Raw genomic sequence first — 23,010 nt, 5'->3', positions numbered from 1 at the left:
AGTACTGATGCATGCTGCAATACAGATGAACCTTCAAAACATTATGTTAAGCGAAAGAAGCCAGACACAAAAGGTCACATATTATTTTACTTATAAGATATGCACAGAACAGGCAAATTTATAGACACAGAAAGCGGATTGGTAATTGCCAGAGGCTGGAGGTGAGGTATGTGGCTTTGGGTTTGACTGCTAACAGGCACAGGGTTTCTTTTCAACATGTTGGGAATGTTTTAGAGTTAGTGATGATGGTTGCAGAACATTGCTGAGTGTACTAAAAATAATTTAATTGTATACTTTAAAAATGATTAAATGATGAATTTTATATTATGTGAATTTTGTCTCAATAAAAAGTTAAAAAAAAACAAACACTTGAGTGCTCACTCTGCATAAGGCACCATCTTCAATGAATTGCATTATCTTTGTGACCCTCTCAACCTCAAGTAGTCACTCAGACCATCCCTATGAGCCACATTAACATAGCACTTTCATAAGCCAGGCTCTGGTTAAGCAATTACATGCCTTACCTCAATAATCATCATAACCGTGTGAAGTATTATGAGTGGTGATAGCCTATCACTTTTGAAAGAGATGAGGAAACAGTTACAGAGGGCAGGCGACCTCACCTGCAACAAATGGGAAAAGCCAGATATGGCCATGGCTGGAGCTCTCTTGCTGTGTGTACACAGACCCATTCCCCAGGGTATCTGACCACAGGCCCGGCCATCCAGCCACACCTGATGTCCTAGGCTTGGTGAGCTTGCTTTAGCCTCCAACCCCAGCTGGGGCCCAGCGTTTCAGAGGGCTTCTATACTCTTAGCTGCAGGGTTTGGGCATCTTGTCCTTACAGCTTACTCCTTTTGTTCTCTTCCATTATTCTGTGTGCCTTTCTCTCTCCCTGTGATCACATGTCTCTACAGAACTTTTTTTTTTTTTTAAAGATCTTATTTTAAGTAAACTCTACACCCAACATGGGACTCCAGCTCACAACCCTAAGATCAAGAGTTACATGCTCTACTGACTGAGCCAACCAGGCGCCCCTCTACAGAACCTCTTCTTTTCTAAGATTTTATTTATTTGAGAGAGAGAGAGAACATGAGAGGAGGGAGGGTCAAAGAGGAAGGAGACTCCCTGCTGAGCAGGGAGCCCAATGCGGGACTCAATCCTGGAACTCCAGGATCACAACGTGAGCCAAAGGCAGTCGCTTAACCAACTGAGCCACCCAGACGCCCTACAGAATGCTTTCGTCTTTGTGTCTCTCTCCATTTAGGGTTTGCATTTAGTAAATGCTATTTTGAGGACTGTTAAATAAAGATGTGATGGGATGTTATAAAGTGGATGTCTGCCTTGTTGGGGGATATGGCCAGTTTTCCCATTCTCTGGTCAAAATCCATCTCTCTCACTAAAAATTGAAACTAGCTCACTAAAGTGGAAACAACCAACTTGTCTTACAGCACACTCTACCCAACAACAAAGGTAGTTTCCCAACAATTTATTTTTTATTTATTCAATCAATTTAATTTTGAAATCATACCTTAAAATGAAAATTGGTAGAGTTAACAACTTGGGATTTTTTGTTATTGTTGTTTGACGAGTTCCTTCTAAGGTAAATGTTGCAGTATATGAACTACAACATTATAATACCTGTATTAAAAATGGCACAAAGGGCACCTAGGTGGCTCAGTTAGTTGTCTGCCTTTGGCTCTGGTCAAGGTCCTAGGGCCCTGGGGTCCAGCCCTGGTGTTGGGCTCCCTGCTCGGCAGGGAGCCTGCTTCTCCCTCACCAACAAATGAGTAAAATCTTAAAAAAAAAAAAAGGTTACAAAACTTAAAAGGTCCTGTCCCCAATCTGGGAGATGAGAGATGGGTAAATGTTCAACCTTTCACAAGGAGGTCAAGGTAAAATGCATGAGCCAGAAGCTGACATTCTGAAACAAAGCTGCAGGCAGATATTCACAGGCTATCAGATGGATGCTAGGGCCAAATCTCTAATTCCTAAGCTAGCACAGAGCCGGCAAGTATACGTGATGACAAAAGAACCTTACTGTTACTTTTTTTTTTTTTAGTAAAAATACAAATTAACTGCCTAACATACCCTGTAATGTATTTTCCTACATATTTGGCTGCAAACTCTATGTCTTATATAACAACTGTGTAATTCCATTTTTACAGAAAGAGAACAGACAATCCAAACTCTCCTAAGCAACATTGACAGAAATCTGCTTTGTATTACTGAGAGCTTATGAAAGTTTTTTTTCAACTTTGAATCACATTTTATTATTGGAAAAGTCATTTACGTTTTTAGGATTCTTGTCAAATAACAATTTACTTTTAAAAATCTCAAAACATGTTCTAGTATGTTCAGCAGCAAAGTTCTACCAGTGTTACACACATTAAGAAAACTTACATTGCATTTCTAGTTGGACTAATTAAAATCTATATACCTGTAAGGCAGTTGGTTGTGCTTAATGGAGCTCTTAAGAATCAAGTGCAAAGTAATGTATAAAAAAATGAGCTTGAAAAAGATTTCAAGACAGACTTAATTTTTCATGATTTTCCCAAAGCCAGTCATGATATTTATTTAACTTATGGTCTTCAGGGTGTACCTGGAAGAAATAAAACACATTAGGAGACAGAGGTCTTATATAACTTTGTCAGAAATACATTTTTAAAATGGGCTTTTTAAAGGGATGGTAGGAGAACAATACATTATCACAGCATACCTGAAAATTATAACCTTTAACCTAACTGGATTCATGAATGCTTAAAACTATACCTTACATTAAGGTAATTCTTCACAAAGTACTTTCCAATTTAGTACTGATCTTCACCATGACCTACCATGTGGGGTAGTGATAATATGAGTCAAGTACTAATATACCATTTTCCAGGAGGTTATAGACCCTGAGAGTTACATGGATTGCTCAGGTCATAGTAAATGATAGGAGCAGGGATAGGCTTGGGCAGACCTACTGGCTAAACGCTTTAAGGTGAGTCACAGACCAAGATGGCAGTGTACCGGGCCACCTGGCAGTACCACCAGCTGCCAGGACACCCCCTGGATATCTGTGGGCAGGGCATACTCAACTGACTGGGTAGCTGAGGTACGGCCCAGTTACCACAAAAGTAGTCTGAGACCAGTAGGAGAAACCCAACAAGCATTCCTTCCAAGCCCAAACCTGTCTGCTTTCCTTCAGTGGTATATTTCTGAAGGCTAGTATGGCTGTGACAGGAGGAGAACCACATTAGGCTTAGAGACCACACGTGAATGAGAATGACAGCACGGGGCCAGAAGTGACAAACTGCTGGAGGTCAGTCAGAGGCCACACCAAGGAATCTTTATGGAGTTGGCAGTATCTATGGATCCTCTCCCTGCTGCCTCTAGCCCCATGCCACCACTTGCCCCTCGAGCCTAGAACAAAACTGGTTGTGAGAGTGATAGCACATGTGCCCAAGAAATAGTTTTAGCTCTAAGGATGGACTTAATTTGCCCCAGAGACAAAATATGCTGGAGATGTTACGGCTGGGAGTGGGTCTCACCTGCTTCCACTCATTGACGCAAAAAATTCGGTAAGAGTCGTTGCCATATTTGCCAATCCCATGAAGCTCAATTGGATACCTCCACTGCTTTGTCAGATATTCATCTGAAAATACAACACCCCACAGATCAGGTCAGCCTCAGAAAGACACTTTCCCTAAATACGTAGTGATGCAGAGCCAGATGGTGAGTACGGCAGAAAGGAACAGCAAAAAGTCTCTTCTAACAACCCCAGTTCTGATGACTCTGAATTTCCCCAGGACCCTGTCTGAACCTCTCACATGCCACTTACTAACCGTTATTATTTTGTGCTGTGCTAACTATGCAGAGGCAAAGTCCTTAAGGTCAAGAGGGTATTCTGCTTCACTGACTTCTTCCTCTAATCCTGCCCAGATGGCTTGCCCCAGTACTGGGCAAAGACTTATTGCTTGGGTGAGAGACTGTAGTTTGGGGCAAGCGGACTATTTTTAAATGTCTTTAGGGCTTCAGCTGAATGACCTCGATTAATGTAGCATCCAAGGACATTAAAGTTTAAGGTGTGGCTCTCTTAAGTAGGCAGTTTATGTTCCTTCTTTTGGGTATACAAGAAAGTACCTGAGAACTTGATAATGGTTTTTGCTCGAAGATCATAGAGACCAAGAGGTTTAAGAAGTTCTGACACATCTCTCCAGTCTGCGGTTCTTGCTACCTCAGCCGAAGGGTACTTCTCTAGAAACTCCCAGAGCACAGGGATTGCCATTTTGCCTGGAAGTAAAAGTAACTGTGATTACAAGCCTCCAGATGGGTTGTTTTTAAGTTCAGGTACTTCCTCATCGAGAAATCTCATATAGAATGTTTTTGTTTTGTTTTTTTAAACCCCTGGTGAGAAGCTATTACCTGAATTGGCAACCACCTTCAGAATCGAAAGTCAACACTATCAGCTATTGGGCTAACAGTCTCAATCATACTGATACCTGGACTTGCCTGATTATTAGTTTTCAAATAATCCAGTCATCAGATAACTAGTATAAAAACATACAGAATACAAAGCGCCAATGACATTAAAGAAAGCATTCAATGAAAAAGAAATGCTTTTACACATGACAGAGGGTGGAGGAATATTAGGTAATTGATTTTCACTGCTGACCAAAACTAGTTTGGAAGTAGAAAATAAATGACAATTTGTTCTGTAGTGCGAAAAAGGCTTTGGATGTCATCTAGGGCTGGAAGGGAAAGTCCTTGCCTGAGGTCACACAGACTCAAAGTTAAATTTGAACTCAAACCTCCTAATGAATCCAGTGCCCTTTCTCCTTATCACACTCTCTCTAAGATGTAATCCACAAACCTGAGGTCCGGTTGAGAAATATGGTAGCAATGAGGAGCTTCCATGGATCGTGGAAAAGTGTCTCTTGGACGAGATTAAAAGGTGACCGAGGAGGGGTCCACTTCTTAAAGGCTTTGCGTCGAGGGGGACTAAGAGCTAAACAAACACAGGGCATCAGAGCTGAACACCTGAAACAGATTTAAAATCTAATTTTCTGATTGGGAAAGGGATACCTTCTCTGTTATATTTGCTGGAAAAATACAGGCTTGTCTTCCTTTTTTCTATTTGTGTCCGTGGAATGGTATCTTCTGAAAAGGAAGAGTGAACATTGTTTACAGAAGCTATGGCTTAGCCTAGAGAAATATTCAGGGGTGCAAATAACAACACACTACTATTATAAAGCATTTAGTACATATCAGGCTATTCTAAGCACTTTACAAAAATTAACCAACTCAATCCCACAAATGAACGACAAGCTAGCTACTATTTACTTTAACCTCACAGATAGAAAATTGAGTAAAAATAAATTAAGTAACATGGCCAGGGTCCCACAGCTAACGTCAGAGCTGAAATTCAAATCCAGGCAGTCCAGCTCCTGAGTAACTTAACCACTGTTAAGTAGTACTCTACGATTTATGTTCAGAGTTCATAGTACTGAAAAATTAGAAATAATATGGGATATTGTAAATTATGACACATTTGTACAGTGTGGTCATTAAACATTTTGGACTACATCATGAATATTTTCTCCCATGTCCTTAACTTTTTAAGTGAAAATGCAATATTCTACATATGATCCCAATTTAATGAAGAAAAAAAATACAGAAATTAGAATGAAATAAACCAAAATGGTATAATGGTTGTTGCTAGTTTTTCTCTTCTCCCTTGATTTTTTTTTATATTTTCCAAAATTTCTGCAGTGAACACTTTTACACTTAAAAAACAGAAAAGGATAAAGATAAAACAAAACCTACTGAAAAACCCAAGATTGGGACCTTGGAATACTGGATCACTATCTACTGGGAAGCTCAGTTAACGTAACAAAGACTACCTGACCAGCATTACTGGGCTTCCCAAGTTTCTAAAATCATCATATTTAATACTCTCCATAGCCTTACCCCCTCAATTTGAATGTCAGTTAAATAATAACTTGCAGCTGTAGAGTGTGAAGCCATCTTTTTCACTTCTCATTTTACTCTGCAGTATTCTTGATGTAAAAAACTGGACTGGTGAGTATTATTACCTCCATTTTACAGATAAACAAATGAAGGCTTAGAAATTAAACAACAATGTCAAAATGAGAGTGGGACTGACTGCAGATTGGGAGAAGTATCCAGCTCTCCAGATAATTACTACTGTTTTTTGTTATTCTACACTTCACACTTGATCTTAGTCAAAAGGCTCAGAAGCAGATAGGCAAAGCCTAGTAGAAAGTAAAAAAAAAGAGGACAAAGGAAACTACTCTTACTAGTTACATGATTTCTTCTGTGGGTTCCTATAAATAATTATTAACTAGCATCCTTTATTAGTAGGAGACTGAAGCTCAGTTTACTTTGCAATTTCCAACTAAGCCAATGGGAAAGTCTTTACAATTCCATCAGACACTTCTTAAACTCAGGGTACTTCATCTTGTGCTAAGAACTAGACTTCTTTATGTATAGGATGAATAGGATCTTCCGTTTTGGTCACAAAAGGATTTTAAAATATTTTATTTGTCCATTATACTAGCAACAAAGCTACATAAACCTCCAAGCTCTAAGAAGCTTAAAGTCTTTAAAGGGCAGACTTGAATTCTTAAGCAGTTCCTAGGTATATACGGCCATTTGCTATTAAAGGTAAAGGAATTCCAGGCACAGCAAAAACATAAAATCATGAGTGGGACTGAGAACAGAATCAGTCTAAGCCCCTGCTCCACCAATTTGTCCAGGCTGTCTCCCAGCAGGACTTTAAGTAAAATTAGTCTTCTCCTTTAAAGGAGTTATTCATTATACCATAATGGCATAATGAATAACTAATACAGGGCTGCTCAAAAGGTCTTCTTTTTATTTTTTATTCACTGAGGTACTATAAAGGCAGGTACTGCTAAGCTCTGAACTCTGTATTAAGAGCATATTACAAATAATAAATGAACTATGTGATTACAGTTTTGAATTATTTAGAGCTCTAAAGCATTTTAGAGAAGCATTACATTATAATAGAAGATAAAAATGACTATGATCTGTACAAACTGAAATTGGAGGTCACACATCAGGAATAAATAACAGGAGGGGTGCAAAAGAGTAGACATGGACTATTTTCGACCAGCTTATGCATTAAAAGGAGTCTTCCCCAAACCTTTTCACAAATGAAGCCTTTCATTTTCCCTAAAGTTGTAATATTACTGGCTGGAAAGAAGATGGGAAGGGAAAGCACTGCTGAGGAAAGTCCCAGCTATTGCACCAAGAAGAGATGGTAGCAGCTGTAAATGACACAATTCTCTTTAGCTGGGGTTATCAAGGCAGAAGTCAGCCAATTCCCTCCATGCCATAGCCAAGCGTTTGAAGATCGGTTAAATAAGGTACTAGGATCAACAGGTACAATGTAGCTGATATTTGGTCCTATTTCTTTGTTCTATTTCCATATCCTAACTGGGTACAGGCATGAAATATAGTGTCTGGAAGCATAAACTCATCATGTGTTTATTAGCAGCTTTAATGCTCTGAGTACCTTGACACATTTCCACAGAGTCTTTCTCAGTTTGTGAGCAGTTGTTGTCCATTTCAGAGCCACATTTTAAAATGTCAGTATGCAAATGTTCCTTCCTCTCCCCAACTTGTACTTTTGATTTTATTTCCTCAGATTCTAAAAAGGTTTCCTCACACTTCTTGCTGTGTTCTGCTTCTTCAGTTGAACATAATTTGTTTATGATGCCAGAAGTTATTTGTTCAGAACAAAAATTTGATACCAAACTCAATGATTGTTCTTTTACAAGTTTCTTTTCTTCACTGGTTGCACTGAGGGTCTTGTTGCTTGTCCCAGCATCAGCAATGGAGAGTGTTTTATCAAGCTGACTTTCTTGCACAACAGGTTCACTTTCATCATCTGCCTTTTTATACTCAGATTTTCTTTTCTTATTACTTTGAGCAGAATCTGGAAGACCCTTCTGGCACCTTGTTTTAGTTCTCTTAATTTGAATTCCTTTCAAAATAGGCACCTTTTCTTTGGACTTTCTAACCTTTCTGGAGTCCACATCATTAACACCCTTATCTTTAAAGTTAGATAGTCCTTTGCTACTTTGCAATTCCAGACAACTGCTTGGTAGAGGAAAGACATCTTTTTTCCACCAGCTTCGTGTCCTGAGGTTCCGGTTTGAACTATTAATTTCACTTTGCATTTGGGATGTCAGAGGTGCTATGTTGCGGTTCTTATATCCCGACTTGATGCCTTTTTTAGAAAGTACGGTAAAATCGAAATCTTCTGGTGTGAGAGAAGTTTCTTCATTTTTGTGAAGATACTTAACAAGTGAACTTTTGGATCTGAACTTCAGTCCTTGTGGGCTAGAAAATGATATTAAAGAAAACTTATTGCTAGTCAATAAAAGTGACTTAAAAAGACCTACACCACATTTCAGATTTTTAATTAATCATTTCCAATGTTACCATGGGTATCTGTCATTTAAAATTTTTTAAAAAAGTAATAAAGTGGTACTTTTAAATAGTTTGCTCTATGATAGTATAATTTTACAATTACTTACAAATTTACAAATTTAAGGGCAACAATTTGCAGCAGAAGATTTATGTCCTTGTCCCCAGATCACTTGATATAACTAACTAGTGACACTCAAGGAATAAAATCTACAACGGTTTCTAGTAAAAACAGAAAAAAGCCAAGATTTCTGTGATGTTTTCCTGATACCTGTCTAGATAAAATGATTTGGCTGTACTATCTGTACCACCTTGCATGCTCACCTGATAAAATATACATCATATCTTCCTGCTGTTTTCCCTGATAACCTCTGCTTCACAACTCTTTCCCATCCACATGGGACAGACTTAGGGCATTCTGTCATAGTAGTGTCACTAGTCTGAGCAGAAGCAATGGATTCTTGCAGCAGGGGATTACACTCACTGCTGCTTTTTATCATCACTTGTTTCTCATTTTCTCCCATGCTTTCCAATCCCAGAGCACCATCTTCCTGGCTGAAAAATACAAAGTATAAGTGATCAGCTCATTTAAAATTTATTTTCCTCTGCTTATTCAATTTCAATCCATGACAGAGCAGGAACCCTATGGACTAAAATTTAGACTACAAGAAAGATTAAAATCAGTATGGACCAGTCTTATGCTATGTGAATATCTTCCTGTCCTCCAACATGGGTTACAAAGGGTTGGAAGTGTCTGCACAATGTAAAGTTCAAGCTATTCACTAGAAACTTTATGTTGTTGTTAATTTCTGAATGGGGCTATTGAGTGTCTGGTTGACACTTGGCATAAATTTAAAAATATGAACCAGTATGTGAGCTCTTAAACTGGGATCAACAGAGCTGCTTAAAAGAGTCAGTGAGACACCCTCCTTCTCCCCAAATAAGTGAGGTAAAAATTTTATATATATCTGCAGTTTTCTGGGGGAGAGTGTCTATTGCTTTCTTCAGAGGTTGTAACCCTCTAAAAGGTAAATAATTTTTGTTAAGAATTTTCAAATCTCTTTCATCCTCATGAGAATCTTGTGAGGTAGGTAGGACAAAGATTACTCTAATTTTACTGAGAAAATTAAGTGACAGGGAAGATTTAAATTACTTGCAAAACTGATACAGAACCTAGGTCTACTAAATCTTGGTCTATTACCTCTCCCCCTGCATTATCATTGAAAAACTTCAATAAAGTGTATCCTAATCACTAAATCACACATTTTAAAAGTCGGATGGGTCTATAGAGCTATCTAACCCAACTTCTTTAGGGAAACTAAGCAAGAGCTAGTATCCAGAATTAGAATCAAGCTCTTCTGTAGTAATTTGGGGTTAATAATTTTGCGGAGCTAAGTGGATCTTAAGAAATTATATGGTTCACATTTTAGGAACAAGGAAACTTAAGCCTGGTGAAAATAGCACAAACTTTAAAGTCAACAGACTAGGTTCAAATCACAGCTCTGTCATTTACTATATATATATATATATATATTTATTTCAGTATACATATGTATTTGTATATATGTATATTTCATATGTATGTATAGATAGATAGATAGATAGATATCCATCTCCAAGAGCAAATTACCTAACCTCTCAAAGCCTCCTTTCTTCATCTTTAAAAAGGAGGTAATACTTCTTCTAAGGTAGTTCTGGGGATTAAATTTTTGGGGGAAAAAAGTAGATAAATCATCTTAGCCCCTTATCCCACATACACAAGTACTGTACTGAATACCTGCCCGTGGCTGCCTCTTTAATTTCTTATAGGACCCATTTTGGGGGCACCATTGGCTGCTTAACATGACATCTCCTCCAAGGTCTTCCTAGGGTACTCCAGCCCAAGCTGACCTCTCCTTGCACCCCCTGCACAAAACCTCTCTGCTCCTTCCAGCTCCTTCGTCATTCCGGCTAAAGAAGCAAGATGCAACCCAGGGCTGAACCCACTGGAAGAGTTCCTGAGCCAAATACAGCCACAGCTCCGAGTACCTAACCCTGTGGGTCTCGAGAGCTGTCGATCCTAGGTTAAAAAGGTCAATCCGTCTTCTACCCACCCCACCCCCGCTCCCATTACAGATGGCGAAAATGAGTCCCGAAAGGGGACTATAACTTGCCGGAGGTCACAGTGCCGGTCTGCGGCTGAGCGCTCATTGGACGTGACCGAGGGGGCAGCTCCGCAGTCTCCCAGGCTCGGACTCTCCATCCCAGCCATGCCCTTAAGGTGGGCTTCAACAGCAGCAACCGGCCGAGAGTGTGCGACACTCTAGGAGCGGAGCAAAATCAGATGCGAAAACTTCTTCAGCTCAGCGCGCTAGGCTGAATCCGAGAGCCGAAGGCGGTAAAAGCTTGTCAGACTCCACAGCAGCTTTCCGACCGCCCACTTGGCCACAGCCGCCATTTCCACAGCTCAGCCAATCAAATCCTTCATCGAGAAAGACATACCGCCCTCTGCCCATTCCGACCAGTCGCACGCGTCCTAGTTACGCAGACTCCTAGGCTCCGTCCCATCTTCTACTCCGTTCCCAGCCCTGCCTTTTAAGCCTGCGCACTCGGAATTCTGCCGCGCGCACGAGGCTCACTGCGCATGTGTGTTGCCAGGGGTAGCGCAGGTAACCAAAGTGGCTGGCGGAGCGGGGCCCGTTGCTGAGGCGGGAGGAGGGGCCTGAGGCGTGAGGGAAGCCGCGATGAGGGCCGTGTTGACGTGGAGAGATAAAGCCGAGCAGTGGTGAGGAGTGGGGCATCCGGGAGGAACGGGAGGCCGAGCCCTGGCGGGGATGGCGGGAACCCCCGTGGTTGCCAGGGGCAACGGGCCTGAGGCCGGGGCTGAGGGCACTGAACCCCGGGTCTGAGCAACTGCAGGGTCGCCTTCCGCCACCCTTTTGCAGATGGAGAAACTGAGGCCTGGAGAGGAAGCCAAGGGGTGTACCACGCGTGAGGTAGTGTCCTATCGAGGTGGTTTTACACAGAATCAGCCTGGGCCTGTCAGAATCCGTCCTGGCTTCATCTTACTACCTGTGACAATGTCCTTCAAAAAGGTCACAGATTTTGCCACATGTACAAAATCTTGGCGTTTTTTTATGAATTGCCTCACTGATTATCACCCAAATATGATTTTACACTCTATGATTCTACAAGGAAGCTTTATTGCTCCGTATTTGAAAGTCAGTATCACTTGCCGTGAGATAAATGAAAAACTCAAAGTTGGGAGAAACAAAACGGTGTTAGTAAGTTGTAGCTAGATACTGTTGCTAGGAACCCTTTAAGCCTCTGGTCTGCTGTCCTGGAGAACTGGAAGTTTAGCAGGTGTGGTTTGAGAGGTGCTTGAGGTGAATTGCTCAGAGCAAGACTTTCTCCTATGGTTAATTAGAAGGTTGGAAAGAGAATGAAGAGAATGACTTTCTCACCTTATGAGTCGATGTTAATGTCCTATTCCATTTTTATCAGCTAAATCCGTCATACAAGGAAACATTTGGGAAATACTGACTTATTGGATAGTTCCCCTCAGCCTGACCTTAATCTTCGTAGCTAATCTTTTCACCTTCGTGGTGCAGCCTCTGTTTTGGCCACTGGAACAGGACCTTTAACATTCCCTCTCTTGAAGGTGTGCAGAAGGCATGCCTTTTTTCTTCGTCTCCTTACATTGGAGTTGTAAACATTCTGTAACGTTCCCTTCAGATATGGTTTCTCTCTCTTCTGTACTCTGCACTGGTAATAACTAATGCTTACTATGCACCAGACCCTGGCTAAGAACTTCATGTCTTTTTATCTCATTGTCACTTCACAACAGCCCTCTGAACTATGTATTGTAATTACCTCTCTTTTACTTAAAAGGAAACTGAAGCACAGAGAGGGTAACTAATTTGCCACAGTCACACAGCAAGTAAGTGGTGGAGCCAGCTTTTTTCCTCACTCCAAAGCCAATACTCTTAGCTACTAAATTAGTTTTTTCTTATGTTACAGAGGTTGCAAACCCAAATGCCTACAGGAGTCAGGCAGGCAATATAATGGGAGATGTTTATTTGTATCTTAAACTCAAGGAATCGTCTGTCTTTCCTAAGAGTATTTTGCTATTCTACACCCCACTTTTCTTGAAACACATAGCCCTACCAGTATATCTTTCACTTTTAATAGAAATTTGAGTTTAAAAAATTCTTTTGGGGGCACCTGGGTGGCTCAGTGGGTTAAAGCCTCTGCCTTCGGCTCAGGTCATGATCCCAGAGTCCTGGGATCGAGCCCCGCATCGGGCTCTCTGCTCCACGGGGAGCCTGCTTCCCCCTTCTCTCTCTGCCTGCCTCTCTGCCTACTTGTGATCTCTGTCTGTCAAATAAATAAAATCTTTAAAAAAAATAAAATAAAATAAAAAATTCTTTTGGGGTGCCTAGGTGGCTCAGTTGGTTAGGTGTCCAACTCTTTTTTTTTTTTTTAAGATTTTATTTATTTATTTGACAGAGAGATCACAAGTAGGCAGAGAGGCAGGCAGAGAGAGGGGGAAGCAGGCTCCCCGCCGAGCAGAGAGCCTGATATGGGGCTCGATCCCAGGACCCTGAGATCATGACCTGAGTTGAAGGCAGAGGCTTAACCCACTGAGCCACCCAGTTGCCCCCTAGGTGTCCAACTCTTGATTTCAGCTTAGTTCTTAATCTCAGGGTCCTCAGTTCAAGCCCCACGTTAGACTCCATGCTGGGAGTGGAGCCTACTTAAAAAAATAATAAAAGATAAATTTAAAAATTACTTTTTACTTAATTCTATTATGAAAGTACCACCAACTGCTGATAACTAGCAGCTTGAACAAATTTGACTTTCATGTCAGAGAGTAAAAGGGAGTGGCAAGGAGTGTGGCAAACTAGAGATCTCATGCTCTGCCTAAAAAGGGCAGCTGCTGCTCAGCTCCTGCCAATTCCCACCCTGCAGAAATTTGGCCTAGTGTGCTCAGATCTTCCTGTTTTTACCAGAAGCTATGAATTTGGGTTTTTATTTGAAATGCCCTAATTTCTAATTGCTGGCAACTAATCTGAAACTGAAATAAAACACCATGTGTGCCAAACAAAACATTTGCTGGCCAGATACAGCCTGATTTGCTCCGTTTTCAACCCCTGGCATAGAATTTTGTTCATTCCTCTCTATGGTACTTAGAATCTGTCTAGTGTAACGAGTTATTTTTGCATCTGTTTATCCCAGAAGTCTATAAATCCCTTAAAAGCAATGGCTACTTCTTATTCATTTCTAAGGCATATTCCAGAGCCTAGACAAATCAGTGGTTGGTGTGACTGATTGATGGATAGGTGTATTCATGAATAAATTAATAAGTGAATGAATGATTGCTGAGTTTAGATTGATTATTTGGGTTTTGGCCCATTTTAGGTTTGAAACTACTTATTAGATTAGGGACTGTAGGGCTTATATAGACCAGCAATCCTGATGGCAGCTACATATGCCAGCTGGAAGCCCAGAATACGATAAAACAAAAACTATTAAAAAATAAATAGTGGAACTAAGAGATCTTAGATGTCTAAAATTAGTCATCCACAACAGAACCAGCCACTGTTCTTTGACTTCCAGTCCAAACTTCACGTGGTAACAGGACTTCTATTTTTTGAATTCTGCTGTGATCATCAGATTGTGCACTTTGCTAGGTGGTCCTGTTCATCCTCCCCCTTCATCCTCTGCTTGCTAATGTTTCAATATATGCTTTCCACTTCAGCTGAAAATTCCATTTTCCTATCCAAAACTCCTTCCCAAATGCTCTTATTCTTCTCTGAACTCCCTCCTTTCTTTTCTTTCCTTTTTTTTTTTTTTTTAAAGATTGTATTTATTTATTTGTTAGAGAGTGAGAGAGAGTGAGCACAAGCAGAGGGAGCAGCAGGCAGAGGGAGAAGTAGTCTCCCTGCTGAGCAGGGCTCCATCCCAGGACCCGGGAATCATGACCTGAGCTGAAGGCAGACACTTAACTGATTGAGCTACCCAGGTGTCCCTGAACTCCCTCCTTCCTTAAAAGCACTGCTCCAGGTTTATCTCAACCAAGATGCCTTATCTGGTTAGCCTGCCTTATTCCAGTCAGGACAACATTTGTTATTACCCTCCAGTTACACCAGCTAGTATTTACTGAGTACTTGCTATAGGCCAGACAGTGTCTACATTCATTATTTTATTTAATCGCCACAGCAACCAGTGTGGTTGGAATTGTTACCCCATTTACAGATGAAGAAACAGACTTAACAAGATGACATAATTTGCCTAAGATTCAAAGCAAATAACTGGGGCTGGGTCCGATTGTGCAGGATTTGGAGGGGCACCTTGGGACTTCAGTTTACAGTGCAGTGGGCACAAGGTTGGCCGAGGACAATTTGCAAGATTTGCCCTCTGTCTTTCTGACAGTGAATCCTTCTCTGAAAAGAGGGTGGATGGGGGGAGAGAGCCATCCTTTAGTACAATAAACTGCCTGCAGCCTGGTGAGCGCCCCAATCCTGGGAGTGTTCAGAGGTTGGATGGCTATCTCTAGGGAATTCCTAGGGAATTCCTTGCTGTGTGTGGGAGCTGGACTACCTGACAAATTTTAGGGTCTTTCCCAATTCTGAGTTTCTGTGATCTTGTCGATCTTGAAAATAAAACAACCAGTTGTTTTTGTTGGTTTGTTTGTTTGTTTGTTCATTTTTACCAGCAAAGTGGGTTTATTCAGGAATAGGAGAGGAATTACGATTCAGGAGAAGAAAGCTACGGTGAAACACAGGCAAGTTCTGGAAACAAAGGAAGAGGAACACTTTTGTAGAGGAAAGGGGGAAGGAAGTTGGGAGGGGCCATTATAAGCAAAAAGTCCATTAAAGTAAACTGGGAGTTCAGTGTAGTGGCTTTTCATTGGTTGAGTTGTGACAGTCTCTCATGTTGCTGGGCCAGGAGAAAAATCTTTATCTAGGGTAAGGTATAGGCTTCTTCCTGTTGGTTCTTCAAAGGGCTGCCAACAAGTAGTACACCATGAGAGCTCCTGCTTCTGGCTTCTGGACTCCATTTTATTATATTTTTTTATAATGTAATTTTTAAAAAAGATTATTTATTATTTGACAGATATCACAAGCAGGCAGAGAGGCAGGCAGAGAGAGAGAGAGAAGCAGGCTCCCTGCTGAGCAGAGAACCTGATGTGGGGCTCGATCCCAGGACCCCGAGATCCTGACCTCAGCCAAAGGCTTAACCCACTGAGCCACCCAGGTGCCCCTGGACTCCATTTTAAATAAGGTTTTCTTTATTTGGTTTCAGTCTCATGATGTAAAGTCTGAGGGGTTTAAGATAAAATAGTTTGTCGATTATATTCATTTTGTGTCTAGGACAATGCCATGCACGGTGGGCCCACAACTGTCTAAAATAGGGTCCTTGCCCTTAAACCGCACATGGCTATAATTAAGATAGTATTTGAAACTGTGAAATATAGAAGGCAATATAATTCAGAGCTACAATGAATTATACAGATCCTAAGTGGATTAACAGTTTAGATTGGGGTAAATTGAACATTACGTTATACTTTAGGAAGGCAAATTTGAAGATATTTAGAGAAAATGAATTTTCACATCTGAGAGTAAAATAGTTAAAGGCTTGGCCCAAATCAGACACCTAAATGATTTTTTGAGAATTCAACCCAAAATGATCCTTATGAAGAAGCTCCCCACAGGAACCACTTTAATGAGCTTAGATTGTCTACAATGCAGAAAGGAAGCCACATGACCAAGGATGACTATAAAAGAGAGGTACAGATCCTCTCCAAAATCTGGTACCTCATCACAGCAACCCACAGGTGTCAGGTGCTTGCACAAGGCTGGCCATGCACCCCGAGGTGGGAGGGCAGCTCTCTAGCCTTGTTTTGTAGGTGAGGACAAAAGCTCAAACAGGACGTAAGTTCTTCTGAATCCAGGTCCCCTCTAAGTTTCACTTTACTGCCTCAGGTTGTGATATGCACCAAGTATATTTTCCTGTAGACTCAGAGAAAGTGCAGAAAACAGTAAGGCCCAGATATGTTACCATGTAATAGGGAGGAAGCTGAAGAACTCAGTGTCTTTGTTTGCTTCTATCAAGAGGGATGCCCACCCTTGTTCCAGCTTCTCCATCAGCCAGCTGTTGAATATATGTGAAGAGTTATTATTGTTATTATTTTAAGAATTATTTTTTTAGGGGTGCCTGGGTGGCTCAGTGGGTTAAAGCCTCTGCCTTCGGCTCAGGTCATGATCCCGGGGTCCTGGGATTGAGCCCATTGGGCTCTCTTCTCAGCAGGGAGCCTGCTTCCTCCTCTCTCTGCCTGCCTCTCTGCCTACTTATGATCTCTGTCTTCAAATAAATAAATAAAATCTTTTTAAAAAAAGAAAAAAGAATTATTTTTTAAAGGAAGCTTCTGAGGCCAACAGAGCCTATATAAAAAGCTTTCTGAATTCTACATGTAATGCCTTTTTTTCATATTGATAAAATGTGGAAACTATTGCTAATTATTTTGTCAACTATGGCATATGCTAATAATAATGAAAATGAGGGCCACAAATCAGAGTGGTTATATCTTGGGCTTTGGAGCCAGACTGCCTGGGTTTGAATTCTGGTGCTGCCTCCACTCAGTAGCAGTTTATTTTCGGACAAGTTACTTAACTTCTCTGGGCCTTAATTTTTCTCATCTGCTGAATGGGTGTAGGGTTATGAGGATTAAGTAAACTAATACATATAAAGCATTTAAACTGTACTTAGCATACACTGTAAATAGATGTGCTTAATAAATGTTAGCCACTGTTACTGTTCAAGTACTAAGGATAACAGAGGTTTGTCATATTTGAGAATTCTTCAAGAAAGTGGAAGGCAACATAGCACAGACTCCAGAAGTCTTATCTGAACTGAAATTCTGGCTCCGCCATTTGCTGGTAGTATGAAGTTGGGTGAGTTACTTGACTTCTCTGAGCTATGGTGTCCTCAACTACAAAACTGAGTAATAATTCTTACCTCATGGAATTGTGAGGATGAAATAAAATAAATAATATATAATAATAATAAAATATAAATAAATATATAATAAAATAAATAAACAAAAACGAATAAAATAAATTAAAATATAATAATAATAATAATAAATTTAAAATAATATAATAATAATAATAATTTGAAGAGCTCAGCAGGAGTATCTCTGGAATACACTCCAAGTACTCTTCCCCAGGGACTGTAATATACGTCTAGATTACTACAGGTATCAGGTAAATTTATACCATGCTTTTAAAAAATATATTTATTTATTTATATTTATACCACAGTTTTACAAATAGGCTGCCCTGGCAGTACTATCTAGCACATTCTTACTAGAGTCACTGAACTAAGGAAATCTGCCTAGGGCATTCAAGAAGCATTGTAATATGGCTCTAGTCTGTTTTTCTAGCCTGATCTCTCCCTACTGCCTTGGCGTGATAAACTGTTTCAGTCAATTCGATTGTTTAGACTATTTTCTATTCCCCACCTTCCTGTCTTTGCTTATTCTGTTTTCCCTGCCTGAAATGCTGCCCCCTCCAGATCTCCTACTGCATGTCTCAAAAGCCCTACTTTTTTCATGTACTATTTTTTTCCATGAAGCTTTTTCTTATCTGTTCTCCAGATCAGAACATTGAGTCTTCTTCCTTTGAATTCTGCCTAAAACCTTTACTCAGTATTGTTCTGTATTTCATCTAAGAGGTCACTGATTGTAAAATACCATTATTTTACATACCACTAAGAAAGCAAAAAAGGCTTTCAGTTAGGCTGACATATCATCAACTACAAGACACATCCCCACCTCAGAGATGTTAAAATGTGAAAAAATGTATGCTTCAGAGTTGATGACATATGGTAGTTCTTTGTGAATGTCTCTGAGTCACTTCTCCTAACTGGATGGTAGTTTCCTTGAGGGCAGGCATTTGCTGCTATAATTTACTGGATTTACTGTGATTTACTCATTTTGTATCTGTTACTGCCTCGCACCCAAGAGGCATTCATTAAGTATCTGATTGGTTGGAAATAATAATGATATTTTAATAAATGACCAATTTTCAGAAACATGTGGATTTAGTAGCCCTCAGTTTGTCTAGCCTTTATAGAAGAGTTAGTGCCTTCGACTGTTGACCCTTTGAATCATCTCTGGTGTCTGGCTGCCGGACAAGTGGAAATTGGAACATAAAGCTAACTGCCGAGAAAATCGTGATTGAATGGGCTGCCGAGGTATGGTGGTTGAACGGAATTTGCAACCAAATGCAATTCTTAGCCATTACTTTTCACCCTCATACACAAGCGGTGTTTCATAATGGAAATAAAGTTTGCTTTCCTGGCCATTAGCAGACCTCATCATTTTGGTTCCTAATTGTCCTTTTGTCTTGTCTTGTCTCCTGTTTAGTATATATGACCTCGCATTTAAGCCCGATGGAACGCAACTGATTTTGGCTGCAGGAAACAGATTACTGGTAGGATTGTGTTTGAGCTTCCTTTTTAGGTGCTTTTTTCCCTCTCCCTCTTGTAAATGCTCTGAAATTTGACTCCCTTTTTTTAAGATAAAAAAGGCAAGGGCGGAAAAACCAGTCATTTTTTATTAGGGAAGGAAATGGGCTATTTAAAACAGGTAAGTAAACTGTCTATCAGATAGGAACCTGTGAACAATACCTCCTTTGGAGTCATTAATCTTTCCCTTTTTACTTTGAGACACCCATGAAAGAGTTGAAAACAATTAATCAAAATGCCTTTGAAACTGGACTGGTGTCAGCTGACATTTTGTCCCCCTGAAAAATTCAAGCAATAAGACTGAAGCAGCCCCCTCCCGGAGAAGCCAGATAGCCTGACCCCAACTTTCAGGCATTGGCCTACCTAAATAATTCCATATGGATGCTGTCCTTTTTTCATATTTTCAAAGAATATAAGCTCCCTCTGGAACCTATCCCAGTGTATAAAAGTAATTTTCAGAGAACTCTTTATGTTTGACCTAAAAACCTTTGTATGATCTCTCTTTCCTTCTACGTAAGTCCACTTCCCCTCGCTCTGTTGTCTCGAGATATGCAGACTGACTGATCTCCATTCTCTGTATGGTAATTACATAATCTTAAAACCTTGGTTAAATTGTTCTGCAGACTTCTTCTTGCCAGGGTAAACAATCCAATTCCTTTTACTTTTTTTTTTTTTTCCCAAGGTTATCTTCTCCAACACTAACCATTTCTGGAGGGTTTTGCCTTGATTACTCAGTGTGTTTTTAAAATTTCCACATATTTATAGGTGTTACAGTGCTACAAAATATCCTAAATCCAAATTACAGCTAGGTTTTATAATATTTCCTTTGATTTGCAAACCCAGAGTTCAGGTCTATGACTTTCAAACTCTTGATAGCAGGTATGAAACATCTCTCTATAATGTTCATACTAGGGAAGGGGCTAGTACTAAAATTTAATCATGTTGTAGCTGGCTCTTTGTGGGTGCTAGCTTAACTTGGGAGGGTCTAGCTTGATTGGGTAGATATCCAAATTCACACAAGTTGAGTGAATTTTGTAGAGAAGTTCCACGGAGTGAACTTCTATTTCTTAAGGATTAATAGCATGTTCCTGGCCATGTAATTCACTGAGTTGGGACTTCTACTTTTTGGGTTCCTCCACTTTACATCATATTCTTTCTGGTTTCTCAGTGTAGTTTTTACTTGATAAAATTTAGAATATTGACAAATATCGACAAAGTGACAAATATTTTGTTATATAAACAAAAACAGGAGCAACCTGCAGAAATTCTAACTAATGGATATCACATGGATACTCTGTACTTTGTCTTTCCCCCCACCCCCACTGTGGGAGGCACAGAGGGAGAAGGAGAGAGAATCTTAAGCCTGTAGCAGGCAGGGCTTGATCTCACAACCCTGAGATCATGACCTGAGCTAAAATTAAGAGTCGAACACTTAACCGGCTGAGCCATCAAGGCGCCCCTGTACTTCTGTCTCTTTTTTGCCAGGTTTATGATACCTCTGATGGCACCTTACTTCAGCCCCTAAAGGGACACAAAGATACTGTGTACTGTGTGGCATATGCAAAGGATGGTAAGAGTCTATTCTGATTTTACACTCTCTGCAATGGCGTCATAGCTGCTCATTTTTTCTCCTTAGTCACTCCTGAATACGACTTGCGGTTGCAGAAGATAGTTAAGTTTCTTAAGCTTCAATTCAATCATTCAAGTCGACAAGTACTTACTGAGAGTCATCTATGTGCCAGGCACTATTCTAGATGCTTGAAATAAGTAAATTAAATAGTATGCTGGAAATAAGGCAGAATAAGGGGAATTGGAGTGTTGGGTGGGGCAGGAGATTAGATACAGGAATGAGGGAGGTGGTGAGGGTGGGTTTATTGAGACGGGAACAGACGAGCAAAGACTTGAAGGTGGGGAGCCAGTGAGATTCGGATAGTGGGCATCTAGGGGAAGAGAGCTTCTCACAGAGGGAAAAAACATTGCAAAGACCCTGAGGTGAGAATGTACCTTCCAGGGGCTTTGGCAGAGAGAATCAGGGGGAGCAGTAGAGGATATGGGTAGAGAGGTAACAGGTATGGTTGGGGTGGCCAGATCATGTTGGCTGTCATAAGGACTTTGACTTAGATTCTCAGTGAAAATGGGGAACCACTAAAGACTTCTGAGCAGAGGAGGAATCTGATCTGATTTATATTTTAAAAGGATCCCTCTAGCTGATATTTTGGAAACAGCCTGCAAGGGGTGAGGGTTGGGGCAGGGAGACCAGTGAAGAAGCATCATCCAGGCAAGTTTTATAACACTAGTGATGGTGGCTCAGACCTCTGAGAGAGGTGAGAGTAGAGGAAGTAGTAAGGAGTGGTCAGATTCTGGGTATTGTTTGAAGGATAGGATTGCCAGACAGATGGTGTATGTGGTATGAAGAAAGGAGGCAGGGGTGACGGCAAAGATTCTGACCTGAGCTACTGAAAAGTTTGGAGTGACTTTTTTCTAAGATGGGAAAGGCTGCAGATAATATACTTAAAGTGGAAGATCAGGAGTTCAGTTTTGGACATGCTGAATTTGAGAAACGTTGATGCTATAGGAGAGAGGGGAAGGACTTGTCAGAACAGAATCATTGAGTGGGCAAGAGGAGATGGGATCTAGGACCTAGATGGGGCATGGTGGAAGGTAGAGGATGTCACACGGGGGCTGGCAGAATGAGGCATGTTGTATTAGGAGTCTAACGGGAAGTCTCTTCCATTCTTTCAGTGAAATAGGAATCTACATCACCTCAGAGTGAGGATGGGGAGGGAGGTGTCAGAGAGTTGAGAAGAAAGGAAAAAATGGAAAGTTGCCACTTAGAAGAATGGCTGAGTGGATGTACAGTGAAATCCCAAGCAACATGAAGGGCCCACTTGAAGCTGATCATCAATAGAAAGTGAGAGCAGTTGGTGTGATTATGTCTTTCCCCCCCACTACTTCGGGCTGCAGAGATGCAGGGTTGAAGAGAGTTGGGTTTAATCAATTTGGTAGGTTTGCAAGCACCTCTGAAGAGGAAATAAGAGGGCAAGGGAGTGGAGGATGTATGCAAAGGAGTGCTTATATACATTGACTTTGAACTGCTGGCTGTGTAAGCTGTGTAATGGCTGGGGGGAAGATTAGAGGACCACAGGGGGTGGGGCAGTAGAGAAGTTCTAGGTCCTGGTAGATTTGAAGGGCTACTGGCTATGGTGAGGTGACAAAGAGGAGAGGTAGTAGTAAGAGAATGGATGCTTGAAATCGATACTGAGAATTAAAAATAAATCTCTGCTCTTCTTTGTGTGGGGTTACTGAGAAGAACATGGGCTTTGGCATGAGATGGCTCCAAGTTCCAATCCTAAGGTAGTTATTGAGTCTCTCTGAGTCTCAGTTTCCTTATATGTCAATGGATATAGGATGAGAGGTAACATTCTGTGACCACTGCTAAGAAGGCCCAGAATCATAATGTTACAGTGCTTGAATGAACCTTGGAAATCATTCAGGTTCCAGGTTTTTAACTTCTTTTGGATGATTAACCTCTTCGAGAATCTAATGAAAGCTGCAGACCTCTTTGTAGAAAAGTGCACATTCTTCATGTATACACACAATTTTGTAAGTATAGCTTTAATTGGATCTAGCCCAGTGTCTTCAGTTTAGTCCTATGTAAAGACCTGGAGAAGTCAAGTGACTCGCTAAGATCATGTAGCAAGTTAGTGGCAAAAACACTTCTTTCTTGCCTCGTAGTCAGCTGTGCTGTGTCACAGTAGCCATGGGTTGTTTTGTTTTCTGTTTTTTTTTATGTGCATGCTTGAGTTCAAATTCAAAGTAATACTGTAGGGAGGGCTTTGGTGTCTCTGGAGTTTATACACCTAGGGGTTCTTTGGCTTACTATGCCATTAAGTCCCTTGAGGGGTCAGAGTGTGGCCTATGATTAGTGGCAATTGTCAGCACTTTGCAGAGTCCTGACACACACATCATCAAATTTGACCTTCCCATCAACTCTTTCAACCAGCAGGGAGGGATTCTCAGCTCCTTGCATAGATGAGA

The 23,010-nt window shown here is 40.7% G+C and overlaps 2 protein-coding genes across 9 annotated transcripts in view; one reads left to right on the top strand and one right to left on the bottom strand.

Moving 5' to 3' along the window:
* Positions 1–1,153: 1,153 nt before the first annotated feature.
* MBD4 (methyl-CpG binding domain 4, DNA glycosylase) lies at positions 1,154–11,014 on the bottom strand. Of its 6 annotated transcripts, XM_047744133.1 has the most exons (8): positions 10,554–10,918; positions 8,785–9,015; positions 7,544–8,373; positions 5,071–5,145; positions 4,859–4,993; positions 4,129–4,278; positions 3,537–3,640; positions 1,160–2,602 (listed from the first exon to the last, which is right to left on the bottom strand). In XM_047744133.1, the coding sequence occupies exons 1-8, from the start codon at positions 10,709–10,711 to the stop codon at positions 2,525–2,527; spliced, it is 1,761 nt and encodes a 586-aa protein (XP_047600089.1). In that variant the 5' UTR covers positions 10,712–10,918; the 3' UTR covers positions 1,160–2,524. The 6 variants fall into 6 exon arrangements, with proteins under 6 accessions (XP_047600109.1, XP_047600089.1, XP_047600064.1 ...); XM_047744108.1 differs by lacking the exon at positions 1,160–2,602 and having other exon boundaries at positions 2,617–3,640; positions 10,554–10,919; XM_047744144.1 differs by lacking the exons at positions 1,160–2,602; positions 10,554–10,918 and adding an exon at positions 10,942–11,014 and having other exon boundaries at positions 2,618–3,640.
* A 53-nt stretch (positions 11,015–11,067) lies between these two features.
* IFT122 (intraflagellar transport 122) overlaps positions 11,068–23,010 on the top strand; it is a 71,395-nt gene continuing 59,452 nt past the window's right edge. For 2 of the 3 annotated variants that reach the window (XM_047744086.1, XM_047744078.1), the window contains exons 1-3: positions 11,068–11,224; positions 18,872–18,938; positions 20,458–20,542. In XM_047744086.1, coding sequence (XP_047600042.1) covers positions 11,184–11,224; positions 18,872–18,938; positions 20,458–20,542 — 193 coding nt within the window. In that variant the 5' untranslated portion in view covers positions 11,068–11,183. Of the gene's footprint in view, positions 11,225–18,871; positions 18,939–20,457; positions 20,543–23,010 lie in introns of those variants that run through there. The other variant, XM_047744094.1, reaches the window with a different exon arrangement.

The sequence above is a fragment of the Lutra lutra genome, chromosome 1 (assembly GCF_902655055.1).
Source record: "Lutra lutra chromosome 1, mLutLut1.2, whole genome shotgun sequence".
Classification (NCBI taxonomy): domain Eukaryota; kingdom Metazoa; phylum Chordata; class Mammalia; order Carnivora; family Mustelidae; genus Lutra; species Lutra lutra.
Note: the sequence above shows the minus strand (reverse complement) of the source record. Positions and strands in the feature narration are given on the sequence as shown.

Bases quoted from the DNA above. Each gene is read 5' to 3' on its own strand.
- MBD4 (XM_047744108.1), bottom strand. From the start codon at position 10,711: ATGGCTGGGATGGAGAGTCCGAGCCTGGGAGACTGCGGAGCTGCCCCC. The intron at 9,016-10,553 runs GTGGGTAGAAGA...TGTATTTTTCAG, and splicing joins GTAATGGGAGCGGGGGTGGG to CCAGGAAGATGGTGCTCTGG. The intron at 4,279-4,858 runs GTTTGTGGATTA...TTTTACTTCCAG, and splicing joins ATTTCTCAACCGGACCTCAG to GCAAAATGGCAATCCCTGTG.